The sequence below is a fragment of the Tiliqua scincoides genome, chromosome 2 (genome assembly GCF_035046505.1).
Source record: "Tiliqua scincoides isolate rTilSci1 chromosome 2, rTilSci1.hap2, whole genome shotgun sequence".
In the NCBI taxonomy this organism is placed as follows: Eukaryota; Metazoa; Chordata; class Lepidosauria; order Squamata; family Scincidae; genus Tiliqua; species Tiliqua scincoides.
Window position 1 is genome coordinate 208,318,598 of NC_089822.1, and position 27,315 is coordinate 208,345,912.

The 27,315-nt window shown below is 43.8% G+C and overlaps 2 protein-coding genes across 7 annotated transcripts in view; one reads left to right on the forward strand and one right to left on the reverse strand.

Annotated features, from left to right (window-relative positions):
- GLYCTK (glycerate kinase) overlaps nt 1-1,587 on the reverse strand; it is a 173,122-nt gene extending 171,535 nt beyond the window's left edge. For 2 of the 6 annotated variants that reach the window (XR_010793703.1, XM_066613932.1), the window contains exon 1: nt 1,374-1,533. Coding sequence is in view for 1 of the 6 variants with exons in the window: in XM_066613936.1 (XP_066470033.1) it covers nt 1,442-1,521 (80 nt within the window). In the remaining 5 variants the exon portion in view is untranslated. Of the gene's footprint in view, nt 1-1,265 lie in introns of all 6 variants that reach the window. The other 4 variants (XM_066613936.1, XM_066613937.1, XM_066613935.1 and 1 more) reach the window with 4 other exon arrangements.
- A 113-nt stretch (nt 1,588-1,700) lies between these two features.
- On the forward strand, nt 1,701-26,951 carry WDR82 (WD repeat domain 82). Its single transcript, XM_066616539.1, has 9 exons — nt 1,701-2,118; nt 9,903-10,000; nt 14,048-14,114; nt 14,292-14,391; nt 14,627-14,743; nt 16,767-16,922; nt 17,364-17,433; nt 17,657-17,799; nt 23,062-26,951. The coding sequence occupies exons 1-9, from the start codon at nt 1,958-1,960 to the stop codon at nt 23,089-23,091; spliced, it is 942 nt and encodes a 313-aa protein (XP_066472636.1). The 5' UTR covers nt 1,701-1,957; the 3' UTR covers nt 23,092-26,951.
- Nucleotides 26,952-27,315: the final 364 nt, after the last annotated feature.

A 27,315-nucleotide genomic window follows, 5' to 3' on the forward strand; every position in this document is an offset into this window, starting at 1 on the left:
AACCACGCCACGGTTTGTGCAGCTCTAGGGCCTCTAAAGTTTGGGAACCACTGATATGCCCTATGCCTCTTCCATATCCCTTTAAGCTCCCCCTTATCCCTTACAATTTTTTTTTTCTCTTTCTATGTTCTTGTTTGTATACAGTACTTGCCCACTGAGGATTTCATTTCATGGCTCTGATTAATTAGGCTATGTAGACCATGAAAACTTATGCAGAAATAAATTGGTTAGCCTTTATGATGCTACAAGACTCCTGATTGTTTTTGCTGCAATGGACCAACATGGCTAATTCCTGCCCCTCTTGAACTAGCTTACATTGTCCCTGGTCACAAATCCATCAATTCTTTTGGAACTGGGAAAGCTGCCATCTGTGCTGCCTGACCCAGAGCAGCTTCTACAAGTTTTTGCTGGGTTTTTAAAAAACCCTCCCACATAATAATAGTTTTTATTCTGCTATGGCTGGTATGTCTCCCAGTTATCACTCCCAATAACCAAAACATTGGAGAAGTGAAATAGCCCTCCTTTGTGTGAGTGTATTTTGGACTGCAATCTTACACATACTTTCCTGGGAGTAAGCCCAAATGAAATCAATGGGACTTTCCTCTGAGTAGATAAGTATAGGACTGGGCTGTAAGGGGCTCAGTCCTATCCGACTTATCTCCATCCTATCCAACCTATCTCACAGGCAGCTGTGAGATACAGGAAGCTGAACGAGATAGGCCTATGGCCTGATCCAGTGGGGCTGTTCTGATGTTATGTTCTAACTTTCCAGTGCCTGCGCAGCTGCAATGCAGCATTGAGGAAAGGGAACAAATGCCCCTTTACTTGGAGGAGGCCTCCATGGCTGCCCCCACCACCACAGGATGCAGCTCATGCCCCATTGGCATGGCTGCACCACTGCTGGAAAGTTGATTAGCTCTGGACCCTAAGAGTCCACTCTATGCATGTCTACTCAGAAGTATGCCCTATTATAGTCAATGGGGCTTACCCCCAGGTAAGAGTGGAGAGGAGGGCAGCCTCAGAGCCCCATCCTATGCCTGTCTACTCAGAAGTAAGCCTTATTATAGTCAATGGGGCTTACTCCCAGGTAAGCGTGGAGAGGAGAGCAGCCTGAGAGCCCATCCTTGCTAGTCAACGGGGCTTACTCGCAGGCAAGAGTGGCTGGGCTGGCAGTCTGCTTGCACAGTGGAGCTGACTTCTGCGGGGACTGGGCTCGCTCTTCCCAGGGCAGGAAGTGCCCAGCCCCATCCTACACGCCCACTTACGCGCGAGTAAGCCACGCCTCCTCCAGCAGGGCCTGCTCCACAGACTGAGGCCCTCGCTCCGCCCTGCCCGAACCCTCTGACGCCTTCCCCGCAGTCTTCCAGCGTCACCTTGCAAAAGCCGCGAGACTCCATCGCCCAGCGGGCCACACGCGTTCGAAACCCGTGTGAAGCGTTACCGGGGGGGCGGGGCAGAGCCGCGGGCTGCGCGGGGATTGGCTGCCGCTTGGCTGCAGGACGTTCCCGCTCTGCAGTCCATGAGGCTCCAACGCCGCAGGCTCGAGGACCCTCCCTGCCTGCCGCCTACGCAGCCGACGTTCCACGAATTCCCACACACACTGTAACGCCCACAATGCACCGCTTCGGCGCGAAGGGTTCGTTCCGTCCCACAAACCTTTGCTCTTCTCCCCCCGCCCCCTCACCCCAGAATGCATTGCAGCAGAAGGGTCGTTGCCGGGGCCTTCGAATGCCCCAGAAACCTGCGCGCGCGCGCTCCCCCCTTCCTCCCCCCGTTCTCCTCCTCCTTCTCTCCTGGACCTGCAAGATGGTGGATACAATGAGCAGGAGCCGCTTCCCCGCAGCTTGAGGGGAGCCGCCTGAGGGCGCAGTCGGTCCCGCGTCCCTCCCCCTGCCGAGGCAGCCTCTGCCGCCCCGGCGCACAGGCCCCGTCGCTCCCCTCCCCTCCCCCCGGCGGCATGAAGCTGACGGACAACGTGCTGCGGAGCTTCCGCGTGGCCAAGGTGTTCCGCGAGAACTCCAACAAGATCAACTGCTTCGACTTCAGCCCCAACGGCGAGACCGTCATCTCCAGCAGCGACGACGACTCCATCGTGCTCTACGACTGCCAGGAGGGCAAGTGAGTGAGCCGGGGCGGCGGGGGAGGCAGGGCCTCCCCTCCGGAGCCCTTCCAGAAGCGCCACTGCGGGGGGAGGTGTGCAACCGCACACAGTGCATGAGGCAGGGGAGGCAGAGCCTCCCCAGCGGGGTCCTCCGAAAAGCGCCACTGCGGTGTGAGGTGTGCAGGCACACGCAACCCACAAGGCAGGGGAGGCAGAGCCTCCCCAGTGGGGTCCTTCCAAAAGTGCCTCTGCTGCCGTGGGAGATGGACAAAGCTGTGTGCGTGGGTTGAGTGTGCTTGCCCACCTTCCACAGCAGCGGTGGCACTTTTCGAAGGACCCCACCCAGCACACATCCCAGGGGAGCTGTGTGCACCCTCACCTTCCACAGACACAGCACGTTGGAGAGCACCATGGGAGCTCTGTACACTCCTTATGTTTGAGTTCCTTGTCTCAGTTTCTTGTGCTGTGTTCCTCATGGGACAAAAGTGAGCCGTGCATCGTCAAAGTGTGCGTGTGCTACTTTTTAAGATGCTTTGGAAAGTATTAAAAGTTCATGTACCGAAAGTTTGTAAAACCTGCTCTTAAACATGTGAGAAGCTGAAATTGCTGGGCTGTTTCTGAAATCAGCAACTATCACTGTCTCTTTCTCTCCCACCTTTCTGTCCAATGAAGAGCACTCAAGGCAGCTCACAAATAAAACCATATTAAAAACATAAAATGTACGTATATCTGTATATATGCATGTATGTACAAGTAAGACATTTAAAAACAGTAGATGTTTGTTTCTTCTTCTTGGGTTGTTCATTGTGCTTCATGCATTTCAGTTTGCCTGTAGATAATAGACTTTGTGTTAACACACTCGGTTTGGGCTCCCTCTATTAAGTTATTATTACTAATATTAAGTTATTAAGTTTATGTTAATAAACTTCTTAACTTGGTTGAGAAGAAGCGGTGGTAATAGAGTGTGGACATCTTTCCAATATACTGGCTACAAACGTGTGAACAACTTGAGGCATAGGCGTGGTATCCAGAAATGGTACCTTGGATGGAAGAGGATTCAGTAGAACTTGTAGGCTAAGAAGAAATGAAGCTCTTGGGTTCTTGAAAATACTGGATAATATTGTAGGTTGCTAACTATCTGTATTTGCATTGCTGTCAACAAGTTAAGCTAAAATTATTGCTGCTCTGCTAAAACATTTTGTACTTGTCTGGATCTTCAGAACTTTGTACTGTTGTTGGTTGCATGTTACAAATGTTGAACTTGAAGCTAACTTAAAGCTGAAGCTAGCATTTAACTTAAAAATGTTTTATTTTACAGCATGAATCAAACTATTTAGTTTAAAGGATGTGGTTCTAAGCATGCTTATATTTGAATCTGTAAAGTCTTCATATTAGTGTTGTAAGAAATGTTCCGGCTTATTGACCATGAAGGTTTTTATTTCCTAACGCTTCGCCCACAACTATGGTGGGCATTTTCAAAGGACTAGGGGTGAGAACCAGTGGTGTTAGTCTCATCCCAGACTGACAGTAACTGTCCACTGGTCTTGTTCACCATGTGTTCCTTAAGGAATTATGTGCATTCTTGCCACAGCCTAGTTCTTTTCCTTTTCCGAATTCCTGTATCCTAGCATTTCTTCAGATGCTCAAGTCTCATCCTTCATATTATTGCAGTGTCTTTGTATCTCTCTCTCTCTGCCTTGTAAATTTGAGTGTGATATTGGGTGGTCATAGACGATTCTTGTGCAAGTTGAAAATCCATCCTGTGGCCTGCTTTTGCCACATGTCCAACCACCACTGATTTGCCAACTGGTAGCAATTGACGGTGCCTCTCATGTTCCTTAACCCTGAGTGTTCACGCTCCTTCTCATAGTGCTGCTGTATACTTGACCACAACTACATGAGATTCTATAAACCCCTGCCAGGGGGGGAGGGTCCCTTTCATCTTTTGCTGATTGTAATTTCTTCTGTATTTTATGAGTTGGCTTAAAGATTTGTCTCAAATGTGCTTTCTGCAGAATCCTACCAGTGCAGTTGGTTACATTTTTTATGTATAGGAGAAAGACTTTTATTCTTTAGTTAAGTTGTTCTGTTATCTCTGAAACATCATGCCACTGGGGTTGTGTTGATCTTCTGATCTCTCATTCAGAATATCCATTTTTTCATAGAGCTTTTGTTACATGGTCTAATGCAGCCTGGAAATGTTCAGGTTCCAAAATACTCCTTACTTGGGTCACCAATAAAAATCTTCATAGGCAGTGGCCAATAAACCTGAACATTTTATTACAACACTAATAGTACGAGCCATGAAAGTCTTAGATTATATGTCAAAGTCTTCTTATTTTGGATTTTTTTAAACATAGGAAGTAGGCATGCTCAAAATTGAAAATCTGGATTCTGTTAAGGGAATAGCATCATACTGCATGTCCCTTAAATGTCATAGTGATTGTTGCCATTCATCTGGTAAAAAATCAGCATCAAGAGTTGAGAAAGTGGTTGTTTTATATTTATGTGTCTTTGTATTGTATTCAGTAGCATTAAGACCAAGAGATGAGTTTTTGCTTCTGGAAGTTCTGTTTGGTGGCTACAAATATTGCTGTAAATGCAGTTTGCAACTGTTGTAGGTGAATTTGAATGAAATGATGTACAATTCTAAAGGCCTTGTGTTAATGCCATTTCCTTTCCTTCTCACTCAAAATCTTAAAGTTAACCTAAAAATAACTTTTCTCAAGCATTTCTTATGTTGCAATATGTAAAGTCAAAAACCCTGAGACAATGTGAATTATTACAATTCTTAGTGCAGGGGATAGTCTTCAGCATCACATCTGATGTGGAGGTTTGCATAGTCTTTAATGTGCAAAGTCTTCTTGTGTGTAGCTTGCTGCAAGTAAATAGTACCTGAAGAAGATGCAGAACTGGGCTTATCAACTTTCTTCACAAAGGGCTCTAGGGCCCAGTTCCCCAACTTATGTGCTTGTACTCCACGTTGAAAATGAAGAGTTACGTGATTTGCACAAAGGAAAATGGGTAACATGAATATAAAAACCTGGGCAATGTCATACTTTTGTGTTAGGTTTTTTGTAGAATTTGTCAGCTCTGCTGTCAGTTGTTCATAGGTCTCTAAAATGCAGTTGCACCCTGTTTCTCTGCAGGCACGATCTCTACCATGCTGAACAACTTTCTAATTGATGGTATGGTCTTGCACTCTTGTGGCTTGTTTGACATATTAGGTTTGAATTTACTTGTGGAGCCTTCTAACAACATTTCTAAGTACTGTTTTTATCCTAATCCATTCAGGCTTTAATTGGTTACAGCAAGAACTGCCACATCTTATACGACTTTAGAGCAGTGGTTTCCCAACATTTTTTCACTTGCATACCCCTTGGCAGGCCATTTCCATAAATTGTGCCCTTCTTATTAGCAAAATGTTTATGATTAATATCGTTGCTGTTCTTTGTATGTGACTTCTTACAGGAGTTCCTATAAATGCTGTACAAAATTAAGAGTAGATGTACTGATTAAATTGGCTTGTTGTGACAAGAGTTTTCAGAACGGGAACAATAATGGAACAAAACACAAATGTAGAACATTCACATAATTGAACTATATTGTTTTTTGTAGTTCCACATAATAAAACTAACATTTCTATAGACGTCTTTACCAGTGATGGACCACCCCCCCCCCCGGTCTAATCACCCATATAACATGCTGAACTTCTGCTATTTTTTCTTGGGAAGATTCTGATAACATTCTGGATATCCTTATTGTTTGGGTTTTTGCTAGTTCCACAGCCTGATCTAGCTGTTGTATTAAGCATAGTTCAGGGGTATCAAACCCATTTCATACAGTAAGCTGACGTTAGCACCCATAGCTCCTGCTGAGGTATGACATCATTAAACAGGTGGTGACCAGAAATAAATATTTTGTCCTTAACTAGGAACTCCTTAGCTCTGAGGTATTCAATCTGTGCGTCCTGCCTCCCTAGTGATGCGTGGCTAGCCTCCATGGGCGTCACCTGACAGGGGAGAGAGGTGGCAGCAGCTGCTCTGCTCTGCTCAGCTGCAGGTGCTGCCTCCTGACTTGCTGCTTTTCCAAGACTGAGAATGAGGTGGGTGGGGCAGTGTGAAACATGGTGGGGGGAGGTGGGAGAGAAGGCTGGCTAAGCAGGCAGAGGTGCTGCATCTCATCATGGAGTTCTCTCCATGTGCAACCTCACCCCAAGGACTACATTTCCCAGTGTGCCCCTCGCCCTGGGCATCCTGGGATTGGTCAAGGCTGGAGGAGAGAAGAGTGCGGAGGTGCTGCATCTTGTCAGCACAGGGGTGCTCCTGGCAGGCTTCAAACTGGGAGGGAAGAGTAAGTACAGGCAGTGCAGTGCTTTCCTCTGCTCCTAGTGGGGGGGGGGGTGTCCAAATGCCCCAGCCTGCATCTCTCCATCTTGCCTGGGGGAACAGGGGTAGCATCTGCATGCTGGGTGTATGTGTGTGAGTAGCCCCCCCCCATCTACTTTGGGGTGAGTTGTAATCTTGCTGTATGTGGCTGCAATCCTTTCCACACTTTCCTGGGAGTAAGCCCCATTGACTCAAATGGGGTCAATACTTCTGAGTAGTCCTACATAGGCTTGGGGTCTGTCAGTCTAACCCAGGATCTTCACCTTTCTCTCCCCCCCCCCTTCAAAAAAGAAAAAAAGCGGCTCTTGATTTCTTTGTCTCCAAAAATTGATTGAAAATAAAAATCCCCTTTCCTTTTTAGCCACCCCCTTTTTCCTCCTGCCTTTTTGGGAGGGGGTATTCTGTTGGCTGCTATTGTAAGACAAAGGCACAATCCTAGCTAGGTCTACTTAGAAGTAAGTCCTATTGTGTTCAATGGGACTTACTCCCAGGAAAGTGGGGTTAGGATTCCAGCCAAACAGTCTCTGGGTCTCAGTTTGCATCAGTTTGCAATTAGCAGATACACACAAAACAAAGTCTTCCCCTCCCCCAACAGATTCATCACTTCCCCCCTCCCTTTCCAAAAGGTGTGCTGCTAACAAACTCAGGGCCCAATCCTAACCAAGTCTACTCAGAAGTAAGTCTTATTTTGTTCAGTGGGGCTTACTCTCAGGTAAGTGTGGCTAGGATTGCAGCCTCAGAGTGCTGGCAGCCTTGTTTCTCTTGTATAACACCTTCATCCCCATTTGGGGGTAACTGAGGTGAGGTATTGTATTGGCCATGGGGAGCCGTGGCCAATGGCTACAAGGTTCAGGGGAGGCGCGAGCCGGAAAAGTTCGAGAACCACTGCCTTAGCTGCAAATGACAGAAGAGAAAATATGCAAATCTTGATCATATTTTCAGAACATGGGACAGCTCAATAATCACATGGGCCGCCTTTCCAGCAGCACTGCTTCTGCCAAGCAGTACAGATCATTTAACATCCTGAGCGATATGTAACCGCTGTCACTTCAAAATGGGCAATGCCCAGACTTGACAACTATAATGCAGTGGTTCTCACACATTTAGCACCAGGACCCACTTTTAAAAATAAGAATCTGTTAGGACCCACCGGAAGTGATGTCATGACCGGAAGTGTCAAGTATAATCAAGCAGAAAGCTTTTTAACAATCCTGGGCTGCCATCCTACCCACACTTACCCAAGAGTAAGTCCCATTTACTATCATTGTTAAAAGAATATACATCATAGCTTGCTAAAAGTACAGGTCTGTAACATTTCCCCGAATGCAGTCATGTGCCATGGTAGCATCAAGTCTAATATATTCAAAAAAAATATATTGAAATGAATGGGACCCACCTGAAATTGGCCCATGACCCACCTAGTGGGTCCCGACCCACAGTTTGAGAAACGCTGCTATAATGAACAAACCAATCACATCTCCAGTCCTCACTCAACCAGCTCTCACTCTCTAATGCTGCCTCCCTCAGTCATCATACCTTGGCCCCAAGTTACTGACTTTCTTAGAAGCATCAGGTCTATCAGTGATCTGCAGTTTTGTCTGGCTACCAAGCATCATTTCTGTCAGCAATCTGCACACCTTACCTGGTTTCCTCTCAGCAAATTCCAGCAGGCATAAGGGAGATAAGAGAACAAAAGAGATATAAGTTGCCACCAACTTATCTCAATTATCCTTCAGACCAAGAAGGAGCTTCCAAAGGCCTTTTGTCTGACACCCCTGCCGCAGTTAGTACAATAATCTCAAGTTCATTCTCCCCCCCCCCCCCATTCTGGCTTGTTAAAAGCAGAACAGGAAGCCAAAGACTTCCTCTCCTTGTACAGGAAGGGGAGAAGGAACATGCAAGTCAAAGTCTCAGGATCATCTCCCTAAACCAGGGGTTCCCAAACCCTGGCCCTGGGGCCACTTGCGGCTCTTGAGGACTCCCAATGCGGCCCTCAGGGAGACCTCAGCTTCCAGTGTGCCTCTGGTCCTTCGGAAACTTGCTGGAGCCCGCACTGGCCTGACGCAACTACTCTCAGCATGAGGGTGAGGGCTCCCTCCACTGCTTGCTGTTTCACATCTGTGATGCAGTAGCAGCAGCAAAGAAAAGGCCAGCCTTGCTTTGTGCAAGGCCTTTTATAGGCCTTGAGCTATTGCAAGACCTTCATTCATTCATATAAGTTAAGAACATAAGAACAGGATCAGGCCATAGGCCCATCTAGTCCAGCTTCCTATATCTCACAGCGGCCCCATCAAACGGCCCAGGGAGCACACCAGATAACCTCATCCTGGTGCCCTCCCTTGCATCTGGCATTCTGACATAGCCCATTTCTAAAATCAGGAGGGTTGCGCATACACATCATGGCTTGTACCCCGTCATGGATTTTTCCTCCAGAACTTGTCCAATCCACTTTTAAAGGCATCTAGGCTAGACGCCAGCACCACATCCTGTGGCAAGGAGTTCCACAGATCGACCACACGCTGAGTAAAGAAATATTTTCTTTTGTCTGTCCTAACCCTCCCAACACTCAATTTTAGTGGATGTCCCCTGGTTCTGGTGTTATGTGAGAGTGTAAGGAGCATCTCCCTATCCACTCTGTCCATCCCCTGCATAATTTTGTATGTCTCAATCATGTCCCCCCTCAAGCGTCTCTTTTCTAGGCTGAAGAGGCCCAAACACCGTAGCCTTTCCTCATAAGGAAGGTGCCCCAGCCCCGTAATCATCTTAGTCACTCTCTTTTGCACCTTTTCCATTTCCACTATGTCTTTTTTGAGATGCGGCGACCAGAACTGGACACAATACTCCAGGTGTGGCCTTACCATCGATTTGTACAACGGCATTATAATACTAGCCGTTTTGTTCTCAATACCCTTCCTAATGATCCCAAGCATAGAATTGGCCTTCTTCACTGCCGCCGCACATTGGGTCGACACTTTCATCGACCTGTCCACCACCACCCCAAGTTCCACCACTAGTATATTAATTTATGTAAACTTTTGTAAATTTATTCAAATTTTAAAAGTAAATTAATTTTTCTCCCGGCCCCCAACACTGTGTCAGAGAGATGATGTGGCCCTCCTGTTGAAAACTTTGGACACCTCTGCCCTAAACGACTGTTTGATATGAGGTCTGAACTGGGGCTGTCTTTGTGAATGGTGTAAGCCAGGATTGCATAATCATTTGTAAGTCTTTTAGGTTACTTGCAGTTCATTTTTCAGTATTTGAAGGAGTAAGAAGACATTCTTATAACAGCAATTAGATTCTTTGAATTATGGTGTGCAACTGCTTTTTAAAAGGCTTTGATATTCTTGACATTTGGCAGAGCTCTTAAGTGTCGAAACAGGTATAATTGTTCTTGTATTTCTTTGTGGCAGACCAAAGAGAACACTATACAGTAAAAAGTATGGAGTGGACCTCATCAGATACACACATGCTGCCAACACTGTGGTGTATAGTTCCAATAAAATAGATGGTAAGTGATCTATTCATTGTTCCTAATCTGTGCCTGCACTTTGGCAGAGGAGGTTAAAAGTACAGAATGCTTGAGGAAAAAAACTGGTCTTGACTGAATAGTTTATTCATTGAATCTTTTAAATGGTGAATGAATGTTTTCCTGCTTATAGGATTTAATTTCTAAAGGATTGCTTTCAAAGAAGTTCCCTGGCAAGTTCTTGTTTGAGAAATAAATTGGAAATGCAGGCATGCACCCAGTGATTTGATACAAGCTGAAAGGTCACAAGATTGTTTCATACCCTTGCTGCTAGCTTAGACCCGGTCATTCTCCTTATCTGTCTTAACCTTCAGATTGTGTTTTCTACATGGCTGACACAGAAGTTAGTTATTCCTGCCTTGGTTTCTTTTTCTCAAAATATCATTGTGACTATTGCTTGATTGTCTGGAACCAGTGAGGCAAACTAAGTTTGCCTTTGATCTGACTACTTTTGTTGATATACAAATTTGCGTTGTATATCTGACAGAAATACCCCCCTCCCCCGCAGAAAGAAATTCGCACATGAGAGAGAGAATTTTGCATGTTTATATTTGGCTGTGGTATTGGTCCTGTTCCAGCTTTAGCTGTTTCAGAAATTGTGTTATTAGACTATGTGATGGGAGGGCGGGAGGATTAACTAGTAGAGAAATGTCTTGCTGCTTTGAACCTCTCTGTAACTTAGTGCTTTGAGTCAAGGTGCTTGCTCATGTTTTTGTGCTGGACCTTGGAGGTGTTGAGTTGTCAGCGTGAGGGAGATGCTGGGTTGGTGACGATCACTAATTTTGGCCTATTACCTGGGCCAGCTGCAATTTGGACCCCAGCATTGTTTTACCTCACATGCATGTGGCATTCTTCAGAATTGGTAGAGCAGCATCTCTGTTCTTAGTGGTGTTTGTAATCCAATAAAGCAAGTTTCATTTCATATACCCTTTGTTTGTGAACCTTTCCTTCGTTTGTGGAAGTGGGAATGGGAAATGCATACAAGGCTTCCCCTGGTATTCATAAATCTGGTTATCTGCAGATCTGGTTACCCATGGTTCCTTGTGCATGCATGCCCCCCTGCACCCATTACCTTCATTTATCTTGTTTACACGCGCACTAGCAATTGATGTATTTTACAGGACACTATAAGCAGGAAGCTTATAGATAGATAAGCAGGCAGGAAGCCTGCATACTAGAGGAGGCAACTCAAAGAACGTTAACAGGGAGCTTCATGTTTATAGCATCCTATAAAAGCAAGAATGCTTTTTGCTTTATGTGAGTGTAAACAAGGTAAAGGGTGTGGGAGCCCTCAAAGATGAAATTCTCCCATATCCAGTTTACAATATCTGCGCGGGGGAGGGCAGGAATGTATTCCCCGTAGATACCAGGTGACACCTGTACATTGTTTTGTCTGCATTACTTATCTTTTCTCTGGATTCAGAGCTTCATGATGGAGTTGGTGCTACTTTTTCTATCTTGTTGAAGCTGCACTGCACAGTTTACTGGTGATGCTACGGATTGAATGGGGCCATATCAGAGTCGTTCATTCATACATCACCTATTCAACTTTTAAAACACAGTGAACTTTTAAAACAACTTTTAAAACACGGATGGCCTCTCCTGCTGTCATAGCTAGTGGCACTCTACGTTTGAAAGCAACTGGTAGGCAGGGGAGTTCTCCAGGTTCACCACACATTTCTAGACTGCTGCAGTGTTTCAGTAGCAGCATTTTTGCACTATAGGTGAGCACTGCTTTGCAACACTCTGACCAGCGACGGGCTGCATTTGCGACACTGCTGCTGGTTCCTGCCCACGCACCCTCAAGTCTTCAAAGCTGAGGGGAGCTCTGCTCCCCTCGCCATCGGAGGCTTTTTGGACTCTTCATCTGCATTCTGCCTCTGAGGCTCAGAAAGTCCAAATCACATGAGATGCGACTTTCTGTTTCCTTGTCTTCCAGTTTCCACATCTCTTGCATGATTCAGGCATTCTGAGCCTTACAGAGGCCTTACAGTGTGCAGTCATACACTGCCTCTGCGAGGCTCAGAAAAGTCTCTGGAGGTGAAGGGAGCAGAGCTTCCCATCGTCTTCAGATGCTTCGTATATAGCATCAAGCCCCACTTAACAATGGAGGTGCCAGTCCATATCCCTGTCGCTAAGCAACGCACAACTGTATAAATTGAGAAATAATTTTAGTCTTGATATATTACTTGCAAATAATAGTTCAAGTTACTGAACCTCAGGAAATGAACACAAAGAGTGGTGTTCTAATGAAAGAGAAATTGGATGTGCAGCACATGTTGTCGGAGGAAGGCATATGAAAAAGGGTCTGATGGAGGTATATTACTGATCTGTGATGTAGCGTTGTGTGAATGGGCTGAAGTGAGCAACAGACTCACATGCTCCACTTGCCCCTCTTCTTTGCCCTCTCATGCACCAGAGAAGGTAAATCCTTTCGCTTTTTCTTTAAGATCTATATTGCATCTCCACATTAGGTGTGTATGTGGAACAGTTTCTTTAGTTAGAGGAAGTGAAGATCAAAATGGGGTTTAATGTTCTGGCTTGTTCTGAATAGCTATTTTGCAAGTTAGTGTGCTTTTTTTGTGAACCACTTTGGGTCTGGCAAGAAATAGTCCTATAAAAGCTTTTAAAATTAAAATAAAACTAAAACAGCAGGAACACATGATGAGCCCACAGCCTCCCTAGACTCATGCATGTTGCATTAAACTATGGCTTAGCATTATGCATGAACTAGGTCACAAGTAATGTCAGTTTACTCCTTTTCGGAAGGAGTCTGATTGGCATGTACAAATTAAGGTTTAATTGCCTCTGAATTGCTGCTTGAACAAACCCTGCTGATACGCTCCTACCTGAAGAACTCCACAAGAGCACCAAGTCTGTTTCACTTGCCTGATTCCAGGCTGAGGTAGTAGTTTGTACAGTTTGAGGGTCTATGATACCACCCGGTACAGGAGATAACTGTACAGGCCACTGCCTTGCCTGGGACAGTGCTCAATCAGCTAAGAAAAGGAGCTTCCCACCTGCATTCGTTTGGTGCCAGGTAACTGTTACTATTCAGAGACCCATCAATTGTTTCTCAAACATTTTGTTTGAAATAAGAAAAATAACCTATTTTTGTGATGATAATAATTGTCCATTGGTGTACATTTACTGGAGAGATGATTTTTCAGACTGGTATGTCATTCTTTATTCAGGTTTGGCTGCAAAATTGTTCTTAACATCTGCCTGCCTGCTTCTGAATGACTCTGCAGAATGATTACCTGCAGCTTAACTAGAAAATCCCTGCTTGAGCAGATTCTTTCCATGGAGCTGAACAGCTGGAGAATGTGTGGGCTTCTGGTTGCAATTAGGCAATTCTTAACTTCCCCCTTGGGAGCAGGTGCAAGCTTTTTTCTTCTCACTCTCTTTACCCTCAAGAGAAAAACAGATTTCATTTGCTGAACCACTTGGTATGTACACTTCCTTATTTCGTAAATGCATTTTCATGTAAAACCTAAGGTGACTGCTGCTCTCTAATTCGTTTTTGCAGCATTTACTTTCTTTGAGTTACTCCTTTTCATTGGTTTTCTTTTCAACCAGAGAGTGAAGGTGGTAGGAGTGTTAGTGGGAAGGGGACTAGAATGAGTGCCCATTGTCCCAGAGTACTCACTTTTTCTTAAGCTGTTGTTGGATGGAAGCAGTTTGTGCTTTCATTAAGTTAACGGGTTTTGATAACAAAAAACCATTTTTCTACCTGCGTTTTGATAAGTTCTAGCTTGCAGAAGCCTAAAGTGTAACATTGTAGGAAGCCCAATGAGAGAGCAAACTGCCTCCATTCAACAACTTCTCAACAAAAAGTGAGTTCTGGAACAAGGGGCACTCATACTAAGCCCCCTCCCACCAGATGTTTTAGAACTGAACACTCCAACGATTCCAGGAGATATTTGGATTTTGCCCCCATAGTAGTAACTATTAACACAAACACTGAAAGAAGCAAACCATCCTCAGTATCTGATGATATCATTGAGTCTTGTTGATATTTTCTTGCAGATACAATCAGATACCTCTCCCTGCATGACAATAAATATATCAGATACTTCCCAGGACACAACAAGAGGTAAGACTGGAGCACAGGTCATGATTTTCGTAATGTAAAAGCAAAGAGAGCAAAGCTACGCTATGGTGGATTTTGTTCAAGTGCTGTCTTGCTTGCCTACATGGGTTTTTTGACATGCAAGAATAAACAGGGAATTTGCCTGCTGCTTGTAAAATCTTATCACTTTCTGTGTTTCAGAGTTGTTGCTTTGTCTATGTCTCCAGTGGATGATACCTTTATTTCTGGGTCACTTGATAAAACCATCAGACTTTGGGATCTTCGGTCTCCAAATTGCCAGGTGAGATGTGTCAAATGACTTCTTTAAATGTGGAACAAATTGCAGGAGGTAGTCCTTGATTCTGTTTTAAAATGATAGTAGTAGCAGCATTACAGAAAAAGTACAAGCATCTCATGACTGACTCAAGACTTTGTACCAGGAAGAGTAAATTGACAGTGGCAAAAGAAAAGGCTTTGGTTTTCAGAAAAGTAATATGTGGAATAATTCTTCAGCTTCTCCCCCACCCAAATTCTAGGGCTTGATGCATCCTCAAGGGAAACCAGTGTGCTCATTTGATCCAGAGGGGCTTATTTTTGCAGCTGGGGTCAATTCTGAAATGGTGAAACTTTATGATCTTCGGTCCTTTGACAAGGTATGTTATAGTCCTGTGCATCTTGATTACATAAATTCATGAACATTGTTTTTATATTCGTAAGGGGGTGGCTTTATTTAAAGCACTCATACTCTGCCCTTGAGGACAATTGCTTCCAGAGTGACTAGTGGCAATCTTGTTTGGTGGTTGTTTTTTTCAGCTGTAATCCCTGTCATCCAGATTGTGCATTAAATTTTAAAGCATGGAGTTATACTCAGGATCTCTAATAGTTAAGGCATCACTAACTTGTTTGGGTTAAGTAATCCTTAAGTTGTGTTTATACATGAAACGTTAGATCAGATCAAGAGCCACCCAGTTCTATATTCCTTGCAAGGATCTCAGCAACTAGCTGGGCACAGAGAGAAACTGTGGGTCTTGTTGTACTGCTTGAGTGTGCTTGGGGTTGGGAGCAGTGCTGCAGAGGAGAAATTGAGGGATGCTTGAATGCTGCTGCCTACATAGCAGTAAGTCCCATTCATGTCAGTGGGGCTTACTCCCAGGAAACTGGATCCAATTGGGCTGTGAGTGCTGGGGGTCCAGGGGGGGGGGCTGGTGCTGCAGGGGAGAAATCACGGGATGTTTGAATTGGGGGGGGCCTGCTGCTTTTGCTTGTTGGGGGTTGCTGGCAGAGAGGGAGGAAGATGGGGGTCTTTGAATGGGGAAAAATGCTCTGCTCTCTACCTGCTTCTAAGTTTGTTTGGTGCTGGATGCTGGCTGGCTGGGGGAGGGGGAAGGGACTGAGAGAGGGAGACACAACTCCCTCCAGTGTGTGAATGAGAAGAAACAAACTCCTGCCCTGAGGGGTGAAGTGCCTACCAGCTTCCTGGCTGTGTTCCTTTGCTGCTGCTGCTTGCCAGGATGGAGAGGAGAAAGAGTAAAAACATGCTCCTGCAGGGAGGGGGAGGGAGCCCATGCTTGCTCCTTTTAAGTTTGTTTTGTACTTTTCCCTGGGAGGAGGTGTGTTAGGTGTCTCAGGAGTTATTTTAACACCCCCCTCCTTTCTGCATCTCATCTGTATTATAAAGAAGCTCAATAAAATTCGTTCATTCATATAAGATCCATATCTAATGTATTCATTTATGCAAAATTAATGTAAAATTTATTCAAATTTGAAATGTAAATTTCCCCCGACATAGTGTCCGAGAGACGTTGTGGCCCTCCTGCCAAAATGTTTGCCCATCCCTGATACAAAGTCTGTGTCTTATGCCAGGGATGCAGTTCAGGATGCCCTGTCCATTTGAACCAGTCCTGCACAGTGGACTTTAGATTATTTTGACATACACTGTAATTAGCTTATAGTTGGATATTCTCAATCCTATCCAACTTTTTAGTACCAGTGCAGCTGTGTCAATAGGGCGTGCACTGCACCCTGCAATGGAAAGGCAGTCACAGATGTCTCCTCAAGGTAAGGGAACATTTGCTTCCTTACCTTGGGACTGCATTGACACTGGAAAGTTGGATAGGATTGGGCCCTTCAGTTGTTTTGACACTGCCTTCAAATGTATGGACTCGCTCACTGCTGTGGAGCCCTCCTTTGGTCTTCCATTGTGTAGTGGAGGGAATTTTCTCTGACTTACTAACATAGTTAAAGGTTTATTTAAGCTTAACCATCTTGCTGGAGTGTGTGTGTTACCAGAGGGAAAGTGGGCTACCCCAAATGATCCTTGAAGGATTCGGTTTAGATCTGTGAAGGTCCCCTTCTTCTGCCCTTAAGCTGAGCTCTTAAGATGCAGAGGCACAGGCAGGAAGGAGGTGGGGAAGGAAAGCACTCAGTGGCTTGCAAGTGGGCAGCAGCCAAAAGAGGTGGGGTGTGGGTTGTTTAAGCTTGGAGTTGGTTCAAATTGCTCTTCCTGTGGCCTGCAGCGTCTTGGATATCTTTGGCCCAATGGGCCTGGTGTTACAATAAGTAATCCTGATATAACATTCTTAGCTCAAAATGTGCTTATTTTTGTACAAGGTTCGTACTGGCTTCTGTCCACAGAGTGATTGAGATGATTCACCTGCCTTTCTTCCTTGCTTGAAGGGTCCCTTTGCTACCTTTAAGATGCAGTATGACAGAACCTGTGAGTGGACCGGTTTGAAGTTCAGCAATGATGGCAAACTTGTTCTCATATCAACCAATGGAGGGTTCATCCGACTCATTGATGCATTTAAAGGAGCTGTTCTTCATACATTTGCGGTGAGCTTGCTGTGCCTCTAATTTGTGGGGACCTCTGTTATTATTTTATCTCAGCATTAGGATGAGATGTGTTACTGGGATTAGCTAGTTTAGAAGAAACTTTTTCAGCTGATCTTCTTTGTTTTCTTTGTTTGAATACTGTCATAAATATTTTGAGATACTTTTGGGCTACTAGAATCTACTTCTGGTAGCCTGCTAGTGTTAAGACATTAGTTTGTTGTATTAAAACCTAAACTGTCATTTCAAATAGTACTTTTAATATATGCAATCTCTTCCTAACTTGCATCCCAAAATGACCTTAGAATAATCATGTTTTACCCAGGCAGTTAGAGGGCTGTTTATGTATCATCTCTAAGAAAGAGTCCCCTGTCTTAATTAAGATGTCCTTGGCATTTCTCTTCTCGCAACTCTATAGCCGTTAATCTTACTCTTCTTTTGCAGGGGTACAACAATAGTAACGCTGTCACGTTGGAGGCTTCATTTACTCCTGACTCCCAGTTTATAATGATCGGTAAGAGAGATGGACGTCATCCTATATAACTGTAGGATACTAATAATGATAAAGTAGTGTCAGATGCATGCCATACAACCCGTGGCCCTGAACGGTTTCTGCATGAGCAGGAGTTGACATCATACCCCTTCTAGAATCTCCTTGGTTCGTTTGGTGTGATACTCTGCTTGGGTGTCTCATCAGTTGCAGTTTTTGTTTTCATATGACATCATCCAATTTATAGGTTCAGAGGATGGCAAGATCCATGTTTGGAATGGAGAAACTGGAATGAAAGTAGCTGTGCTGGATGGTAAACACACAGGCCCCATCACTTGTTTGCAGTTCAACCCCAAGTTCATGACCTTTGCCAGCGCATGCTCCAATATGGTAAGGAGACCTCCTATGTGTCTGCAAAGTCCTTGGCAAATGGGATCTTCTGTCATTGGGCCATCTTCTGCAAAGAGGTCAAGAAATCCTAATTTTTCTATATTGAAAACTATTGACTTTCCTAAGTCTCCAGATTGTTTCCCAAATGAACAGAATAAATGTGCATCTTTGCATGCAGGCATGAGAATAGATCATTGGTTCTTAAACTCAGAGAGTTTGAGCTGCTATAAGTCTTGGTGGGGGGGCAGGCAGCGATGCGAGCCCCAGGATTGCATTGCTGAGGGGACTGCAGGGACTGGCATTTGCTTGGGGTGCATCCTGGGGTGTGTGGAGCCCTGCACGAGTGTCTGCAGTGCTCCCCAGCCTCCAGAAAGTGAAAGTGGAACCATCATGCTCTGCTTCCGCAAAACTGAAAGTGGTGTGCGATCATTCCGCTTTCACTTTCTGCAGACTAGGGAGCCCTGCAGATGTTTGCGTAGGGCTCCCTGCACCCCCAGGATGCTGCTGCACAGACTGGCAAGTAAATGCCAGTCCCCGCAGCCCCCTTAGCGGTGCCTCCCCCCTGCCATTGCCCCTTAAGGGGGCAGAGGCCAGGGCCCTCTGACTGGGGCATTGCGACACCCCAGTTTGAGAAGCCCTGGATTAGATTGTCCATGAAGCTTTATTTGCTTTTTAAATTTACAGTAATAGCTCCTATAATACTGTGGATCTGTTCCTGGAAAACAGTGCTATGTGAAACAGTGTTGTAGGAGATCCATTATAACACTATTTTAATGAAGATGTGTTTACAGTTCTGTGCTCACTAGCCAGTTAGCTTGGAGTCTGTTCTGCTGCCATTCCTCCTAAACGGCAGTAGCAATAGGAGCTTCTCCCAGGAAGATGAGCCAGGTTGTGACTCATCCTCCGGAACTACAGCCGCCTTGTTGAAGAAGCCATCTAGGGTAGAGGCTGTTCCTTTTATGGAACCATTTTATGATAGCAAGCATTTGGCTTTCATACTACCCAGAATATGCTGATTTTGTTGGCTGAAAGTGCAGTGCAGACAGCTTAATTCTCTGCACCAAACTGTTGAATGGCTTTGTGGATTTAACCTCCTTTCTTTTTTTATAATACTGTAAGAATTACACCCAGACAAAGTGTTTTATTTATTTTTTAAAGTTTCTTATCTTCTGTTACTGGAGGCATTAATGTACTTTAATTCCACATAATTTCTTCTTTTTTTAAAAAAATGGGGAGAATGGGGGGTGCTCAAAACAAAACATGTTTGTGTTCTGAGCATCTGGAGGCTTTACCTTCCTTTTTCCCTCTTCACCATTAAAAAATAATCATGCACTGTGAAGTAGCACCTGAATTTAATACAATGTTCAGAAATTAGGCTATGTATATATTAGTATCTCAAAGCCCACATGTAATCTCTTGAGGTTCCACCCATAACCACCTATTGATCACCAGACTGCTTTTCTGTGAAACAAGAGCCACTGAAAAAATTAACTTCCTGATGAGTTCAGACATTGTAAATCTGTTGCAATAGATTATACTCATTCCTTCTAATGCTCAGTTTGGACAGATTGGGGCCTGTCAGTTTGACAGCAAAAGAAATGTTGCCCAAAGAAATGGCAGTGAGTTCTGCATACTTGGTGAGTGGGAGCAGCTTTCCAGCTGTGCAGAAGTATAGTTTGTAAATTCATTGTAATTTAATTAGACTGTTTAATTTAAACTAAGAAGACTTTAAAGAAAAAGGCAGCCTAATAAGAATCCATATGTAGTAGCTTCCAGACCTATGGAATGTTGAGAGGGGTGGTGGAATGGATGAGGAAAGGAATTGACCTTGTTGTGCCCCTAACAGCTTATAATGATTTGGAGGTGCGATTTGCAAACCATTGCAATGTGGGATGTGCAGCTTGAGTTGAAAAACACATACAAACACCTACTCCTCTTCCAGGATTATATGAGGAGGTTTCAGAGGGGAAGAAAAAGGACAGCTGTCCCTTTTCTCCAGAACAGTCATTCTCTATTGCTATATAGCAGGAGTGGGCAAACATTTTGGCAGGAGGGCCACATCTTTTCTCTGACACTGGGTCAGGACTGGGGGGAAAAAAGAATTAACATTTGAAATTTGAATAAATTTATATAAATGAATACATTAGAGACGGAACTTATATGAATGAATGAATTTTACTTAGCTTATTTATAATACACATGGGAACTATAATACAGACACTCTCCCCCCCTTCCAGAACATAAAGAACTGATTGAGACATAACTTTATCAGAGGCAAGGAAAAATAATACAATACAGGCATTTATATACCGCCTTTCTTGGTCGTCAGATTTCTCCTCAGACTTTAATTCAAGGCGGTTTACATAGGCAGGCTGTTCTAAATCCCCATAGGGATTTTTACAATTGAAGAAAGGTTCTATTTTTCAAGAACCTCACAACATTTCAGATGGATCTTTTATGGTCTTTTATCACTTTCTGGCCTCCAGATTCCTCCCACACAGGCTGACAAGCAGCTCCTTCATCTCTCCAAGAGCAGGTGCAATAACTCGGCTCAGCTTGTCAGCTGCTTCAAGGTCTCGCCATTCACGGTGCCGGTGGCCTCGAACTGGCGACCTTCGGATGTTATCTTCAGGCAAACGGAGGCTCAACCCTCTAGACAAGACCTCCTGCCCCAAAACATGGAATACTTAGGAATTTGATTTCAGCCGAGACAGTAAACCTAGCCCATGGATCTGATGGCCACACTCCCCCCCCCCCCCAGAACATAAAGTATGGTAGATTGAGACATAACTGTATCAGAGGCAAGGAAAAACATAGAAAAAGTTTTTAAAAAGATATATCTGAAAGATGAAGTGGGAAAACACCAGGGATTTCTAATATTTTCCAAACAGAAAAGGGAGACCCAGAAAGAAGCCATGCTGCCCAAACCCTCACCACACCAAAGAGAACAGAATTTTAAAAAAACGTAAAAGCAGATACATCTGGGATGAAATGAGCATCGCTAAGTGACGAGATGGGAGTTACCAGGCTCTTCCAAGTTTTTTGAAACAGAACCAAGTCAGGAAGGGGGGGTGTGTGGAAATAACACCAGGAAAAGGCAGTGATGCACATGGGGAGAAACAGCAGAAAAGAGCACCTGGGTGAAGGAGGTTGCAGGCAGCAAAGGCACCAACAGCACAGACTCAAACCAAGCCAGATGGGAGTAGGGGAAAAAAACAGAAAGGGAAGATACACCACTGAGCTGGTCCCAATATTTCTCCCACCAGAAAAGGATCTCCTCATCCTGCATACCTGTCCATAAGCACTTTCAAAACTGGAGGGAAAGGGGAAGGGAGGAAAGCACTTAAAATGGAGGAAAAGTGGGAAAGGGTGGAAGGATCTTGCCAACCACCCCAAAAAGAGCATGCAAGGGAGGGAAAGTGGGGAGCAGGGGAAACACCCAGGAAAAGACACCAAACACATGGAAACGTAAATTGATGCAATTGGGACAGTCAGGGATGTGTCGTCATCAAGTTTACTTCAAACCCCTCCCCCCAAAAAAGAGACCAAGCAAATGAACCAAAGGCCCTGCTGCTGCTGCCTTTTTTTGCCCTTATTTGGCACTTGATCAGTTGGTCCCACCTCCTTCCAACTCAACTCCAGAGCACAATCAGAACCCCATTCAGCTTCCCCAACCCATTCTCCCTCCCTCCCTCACCCATGTGCGCCCTCCAAGTGCCTTCACTCACTTGCCCAGTGCACGTTTCCCACAATTTTCCAAATCAGCATATTCAAACAGCCCCATTTTTCTGTCTCTCAGCGCGCACCCCCACATGCAAACTCAAGCGGCACGTTCAAATGGACCCACACTTTCTTCTGTGAAGTGCATAACTAAGGAGTATAAATTCTCAGTTTTAGTTCAGAAAAGGAGTTTCAATGATATAGCAATCCTTTGGTACACACTCTTGTTTAGAAAGGAGTGAAATACATATGTGAAACTTAAATCAGTCTCTCCTCTTGGTTAAATAAATATCTGAACTTAAGTTACTGTGATTTAAATTAGTACATCCTAAAAGTCTGAGCTTTATTGCATAACTCAGTGTTTCTGAAAGTATGAATCATGAGGCCAAGCACAGATCTGTGCCTGCCTGCCCTTACGCTGGTTTGGTTCCAAATAGGAGCCATTTCAGAAACCCCATAACTTACCAGAGTCTCTGGAGACCTGTCTTGACCTGGCAACCCACTCGACTGGCTCTGCAGGCCTCAGAATGACTCTTGGAAGCCTCTGTAAGCTGTTTCTAGTTTGCTTCTGAAAACAGGAAGTGGCTTATGGAGCCTTCTGAGGGCCAACGTGAGGCCCACAGAGGCTTGTGGAGTTGGGGTCGCCAGACCAGGACAGGCTTCCAGCACCACTAGGAGCGTCACGACCCACTGCAGAGGATGAGATGGGTCATCCTATGCCAAGTTGAGGACTCCTATGTAATTGAGCTACCATCTGCTTTGATGGAAGTACTAGTAATTGGAGAAATACAGAAGCTTCCCTACTCACATGTTTGAGGTATGAATACGGTTGGTTGGGCTTTTGTCTACAGAAGTATCACGGGGCCCTAAAACCCTCAGTTTGTAGCTCCAGCATCCTCCTTATGAGCTAACTGAAGGGCTTTTAAATCCTTCAGCGCAGTATGCATGCACCCTCTCTGTCTTTCCCTTCTCCCCCCCCCCCAGAATCTTCAGATTTAGTACCCCTGTTACTGTAGCAACAAGGTTATTTGCAGTGTTGTTGGGCTGCTTTCTTCATGTGTTTCACTGATGTTATTGGCAGTCCAGTTGATGTCCAGCTTATAAACAAAACAATTTACAGACTGACTCCTGGAATCATGCTTTTAAGTAGGGGAGCTTCTATAGAGGGTTGGTAGAGAGATGCACAGGATGAGCTCGTTGACCATACTGTTCAAAGTTTTATTCTGTGGTGCTGCAACCAAGTCATGTCTGAACCAGGAGTGCTGTTGCTGGGAGTGCTGTTGCTGAACCGGGTGGGATGTGCTGGGTATCTGACAGGTGAAATAAAAGGATGGGATGCCTGCTAAGCTTCAGCAGATCTTTCTAGCCTGATTACCTCTGTGAAATGCAGTGCCACAAGCACCATGCTGGTCTGAGCAGTATTTCTAACTTGGTGTGACTCCGGAGGACTCGCATGTCCACTCCAATTAGTTTGTTGCAAACCAGCAGGCAGTAGATATTGTTCACATCATATTTACACATCATATTTTCTTTTTCTTTCAGGCTTTTTGGTTACCAACAATAGATGACTAGTTTGGACTTCATCCAGATTGTGAGAATCACAATAAAAGTATTGGGAGTGTATCACTTTGACTGTTTCCACCCAGCTGTGTATGTATCAGTATGCCAGACTCTGCCCTGCATTCTCTCAAAAAGATTTCATTTGGCTGTGCACTGCCTGGCATGGAAACTTGGATAACGGCCAGCATCTCTTTGAAACTCCTTGAAATTGAGCTCAAATCAGCAGTATGTTCTAGAGACTGTATTTGTTGAATGTTGCCCCAATTCATACATAATGATAATTCAGTACCTTTTGCTTGTAACTGTTACCATTTTTAATCAACTTCAGGGCTTGTTGCAACAATATCTATATTGTGCATTCTTAGTTAAATGCTTCTTTGTGCCAAATATACACAGATAACTTCCAATTGCTTCGGGGGAACTTTTTCAGCTGCACTTGCACTTGTGCAAAGGGGACTTGTGTTTGCATAATGGCATCAGTGCTGATGTTCCTACAAGTCTAGAGCTTAAAAACTTTGGGCTCTTTGCAGTTGGCAGCATCTGGGATATCAAGGGCACAAGGAGTTGGTAATTCGAAGCAATAAACAATTATTTCACTTGGAAAATACTCACACATGAACTGAATGAAACTACACATTCTGTATACCTTCCTCCTTTGTAATCCTGATTCTGTAAATAATATGGGAAGGAGGGTGGGGGGACATATTTTTTTATTGTTGGATATTAAAAAATAACATTTGGACCAATACAGTATTGTGGAATGAGTCTTGGTTGTTTACTTGCCTACCTATTCTGCAAATAAGCTCCAGCACATTCTTCTAAGGTTGGGTACAGTTCTTTGGTGTCTGTTCCTACTTTGAGATCTTCATTATGTATTTCCCTGTTGATATGAACAAACTGGCCAGCTCTCCCCCCCCCCCCAAAAACAAATCATGCTGACTTTGCAGAACTGTACAATTTTCAGTTGATTGCCTGTTCTCCCCTGGCCTGTATGTAGTAAACATGCCCTCTTCTGGGCAACAGGAAATAAGTGCAGCTTTTTAAAAAGATGCTAAATTGGTTTTACCAATACCACGCATGTCACATTTTCATCAGATTTACTAAGGCATTGTGTGAACTGCCTGGATCTATTGTTTTTATAATCCCCTAATACAATCTGGACATTTCAAAATTTGCCACTCAAGTAAGTGTAATTTCAATGCTTTTCTCTTCCCCCCCCCCTTAAGCCTATTGGTGGATTGTCTTCTTCATCCATCAAATATTTCGATAAAGAGCCCACCTTTCTTTTGCCATACCCAGGTTTTGTTTAGCTTTGCTTACACTTTTGAAGATAGATGCTGTGGAGATCCCTGTATTGTGTACTACATGAAATGTACTCATCACATGTTCTCCACATCATCCAAAGAGCAACTGTGCAAATGCTAGTCTATGGAATGTAATGTTTAAGTTGCTGTTTGGGCTTGATGAGAAGTTGGGGGGGATCTGCTGAGCCTTATAGTTGCCTCTGCTAACTACCAGGATGTCTCAAGAAAATGTACACACACACACACACACACACACTTTATAGTGTCAAATTTAGTATTCTGTAGTTCACACATGCCAAATATGATATACACAGAAGCAATTGTTTGACCAGTTAATTAGTTAATGAATTAGACCAGTGGTTCCCAAACTGTGAGCCGTGGCTCCCCAGGGAGTTGTGGAAACCAGTAAGAGGAGCTGCAGAATACTTACATAAAACCCACCACCCTATACAATGTATAGGATTGTAGTTGTAATGGGGAGCTGAGGCCAGTGGTCCAGAAAGTCCAGGGAGCAACCAGTCAAAAAAGTTTGGGAACTGCTGAATTGAACCAAGTGTTTGAAATGACCCCCATTGACATCTATACATTGTTGACTAAGGGATCTTCAGACATGCACCAATGTTTGTGTTTGGATAGTTCCACACATCTCTTTACTTCTATTAGAGTGTTGCAGATTTTCTGCCATGAAGTATGACTGAATTGGAGCTCATTAAAATGTGTGTGCATTCTTTGAGACACCCTCTTTGTGTATATAAACTATACTGTATTTCAAGTGGCTTTTGTGTGTGTGTTCAGCAGTTTCTCTGCAGAGGAAATGTACTGAATCTTTTCTCAACATGCCAAATTTCAGTAATGCAGAAAGTTCCAATTCAAAGATGCCTCAACTTCATCAACACCCTGGCTTCTGCTGTGTTAATTCAAAATTCAGCAGCAATAGCAGATGCAACACTGCCACCTGGAGCAAGATATTTGTCTGACATGTTCTTATACTACTTTATTGTATGGTGCTACACAGAGTTATATTGGTGTTATTTTCTACAAGCAGTTCTTTTTTTTGTTTTGCAGTAAGAACTGTTTGAGCTCAATGGCCATGGTCTACGAAAAATTTCATTTTTTAACATTTCACCCATCTCTGTGGTGGGTGTTCTCAAAAGACTAGAGGTGAGAGCCACAGGCTGTTTATCTTGCCCCAGAACAACTGTCAATAACTGTCAACTGATCTTGTACTCGTTTACCATGTGTTCCTTAAAGGACTATGCACTTTCTTTTCACAACTCTATTCTTTTCCTGTTCCAAGTTCATTTTTTTCTTTCTAATAATAGGTCCCAATTCATGTTTGTCATTGTTCCTGGTTCTGTTGTTTTTAAAAGCAAAATGGATTTTATTTTTTACCTTGAACAGTTTCAGCTGGAGCTGGTTCTCAGTAAACTGAATGAAATGTTTGTCTTGCATTTATTGTTTTACTGGGAGCTGGCTTTGATAGAAGCATTTATTTCAAAGTGCATTGCTAATATACTCTGCTTTCCTAAAGCTGTATGAAACATCCTAAATTACACACTGCATTTTGTCAGCCTGTATTTGAAGCTTGAACTTGATCTTATAGTTTCACTCAAGAATAAATTATAGATTTAGAGAGAAGGGAGCACCGCTGTCTTGTGTAAACTGTGCAGTGTCTTCCTTACCTCCACTAGAAATTTTCTTGTGATAGAGAAAAGGAATGTTTTTCTTCACTCTTGTGCACAAAGTACACCGATTTCTTTCCTACTGTTCAAAAAGTAAAACTGGATGTGGCTGCAGCAAAAGTTGCTAGACAATAAAATTAATGAACTTTTTGACTGAGATGTGAGACTCAAACACAGTAAGATTCTATTTGGATTCTCAAAATACACACGTGTTCCCTCATATCTCTATAATATTTCTTGATGCACAGATTTATAGGTCCTAACATTCTACGGGGCTATTAGAAATGGGCAGAATGAGCTGGGGAGAAATGTTGACTCTCAATTTTTTTCTGAATTTAATGTATAAAGGAATACATTTCAGTATTTTTCCAGCTTTCAATTTGTTGTGATATAAAAGATTTTCAGTGTTAATGACTCACATAGCTGTCTGCCTACTGTCACATCTGGCTTTGGTTTATTTTTTGAAAGAAGAGGCAGATACAGCTACCTCTGGCATGGAGGAAAAATCCCCCAACTGTGGTTTTCAGAGTACTATTGCACTTTAACACCCAGGTTCATAGCTGACTCAGGTCCTACATGAGTCTGATTTTTGCATCCTTGAGAAAAAGCCAATCCATACCATAATGGTGCATTGTCCTCAGAGTCTCCACTTTGTTGGTTTTGTGACCCAAGGCAGCAATCTTATGTACACTTAAGTGGAAGCAGGTATTATGGAGTCAACTAGGTCTTGCTGCTAAGACCATAGGTTATGATTTTCATGAAACCCCTTGCCTAGAAATGAAAAGAATGTGTCCTACCTTTAGAAAAATAGTATATGGAGAGCTGTTTTGTTCCTGTTTTGAGGTTGTGAAAATAAAAGATATTGTGAACAGTGTCTTTGATAAAACTATGCATGTTATTGGTACACTATAGTTTGTTACACTGCTTACAAACAGAATGGTGAGCGGGGGGGGGGGGTAGATGATGAGGTTAATAGCCTTTCAGGTGATCTTGTGCATTTTCACTGTTTTTGAACATCTTTCATCCCCCTTAATTAGGAACATGAGATGCTGTAGTAACAAGATGTACTGAATGGACAATTAACTTTGCTTATACATACTGTAGGTATTTACAGTATACAGTCATGCATTGTTTAGCAGCAGGTATGCAGACTGGCCACCCCCATTGTGTGAGCCTAGCTTGCCCTATAATTTTATAGCAGGACACTCTTACCTGCTACAATGTCGGCTTGGATAAAATATGTCTTCTAG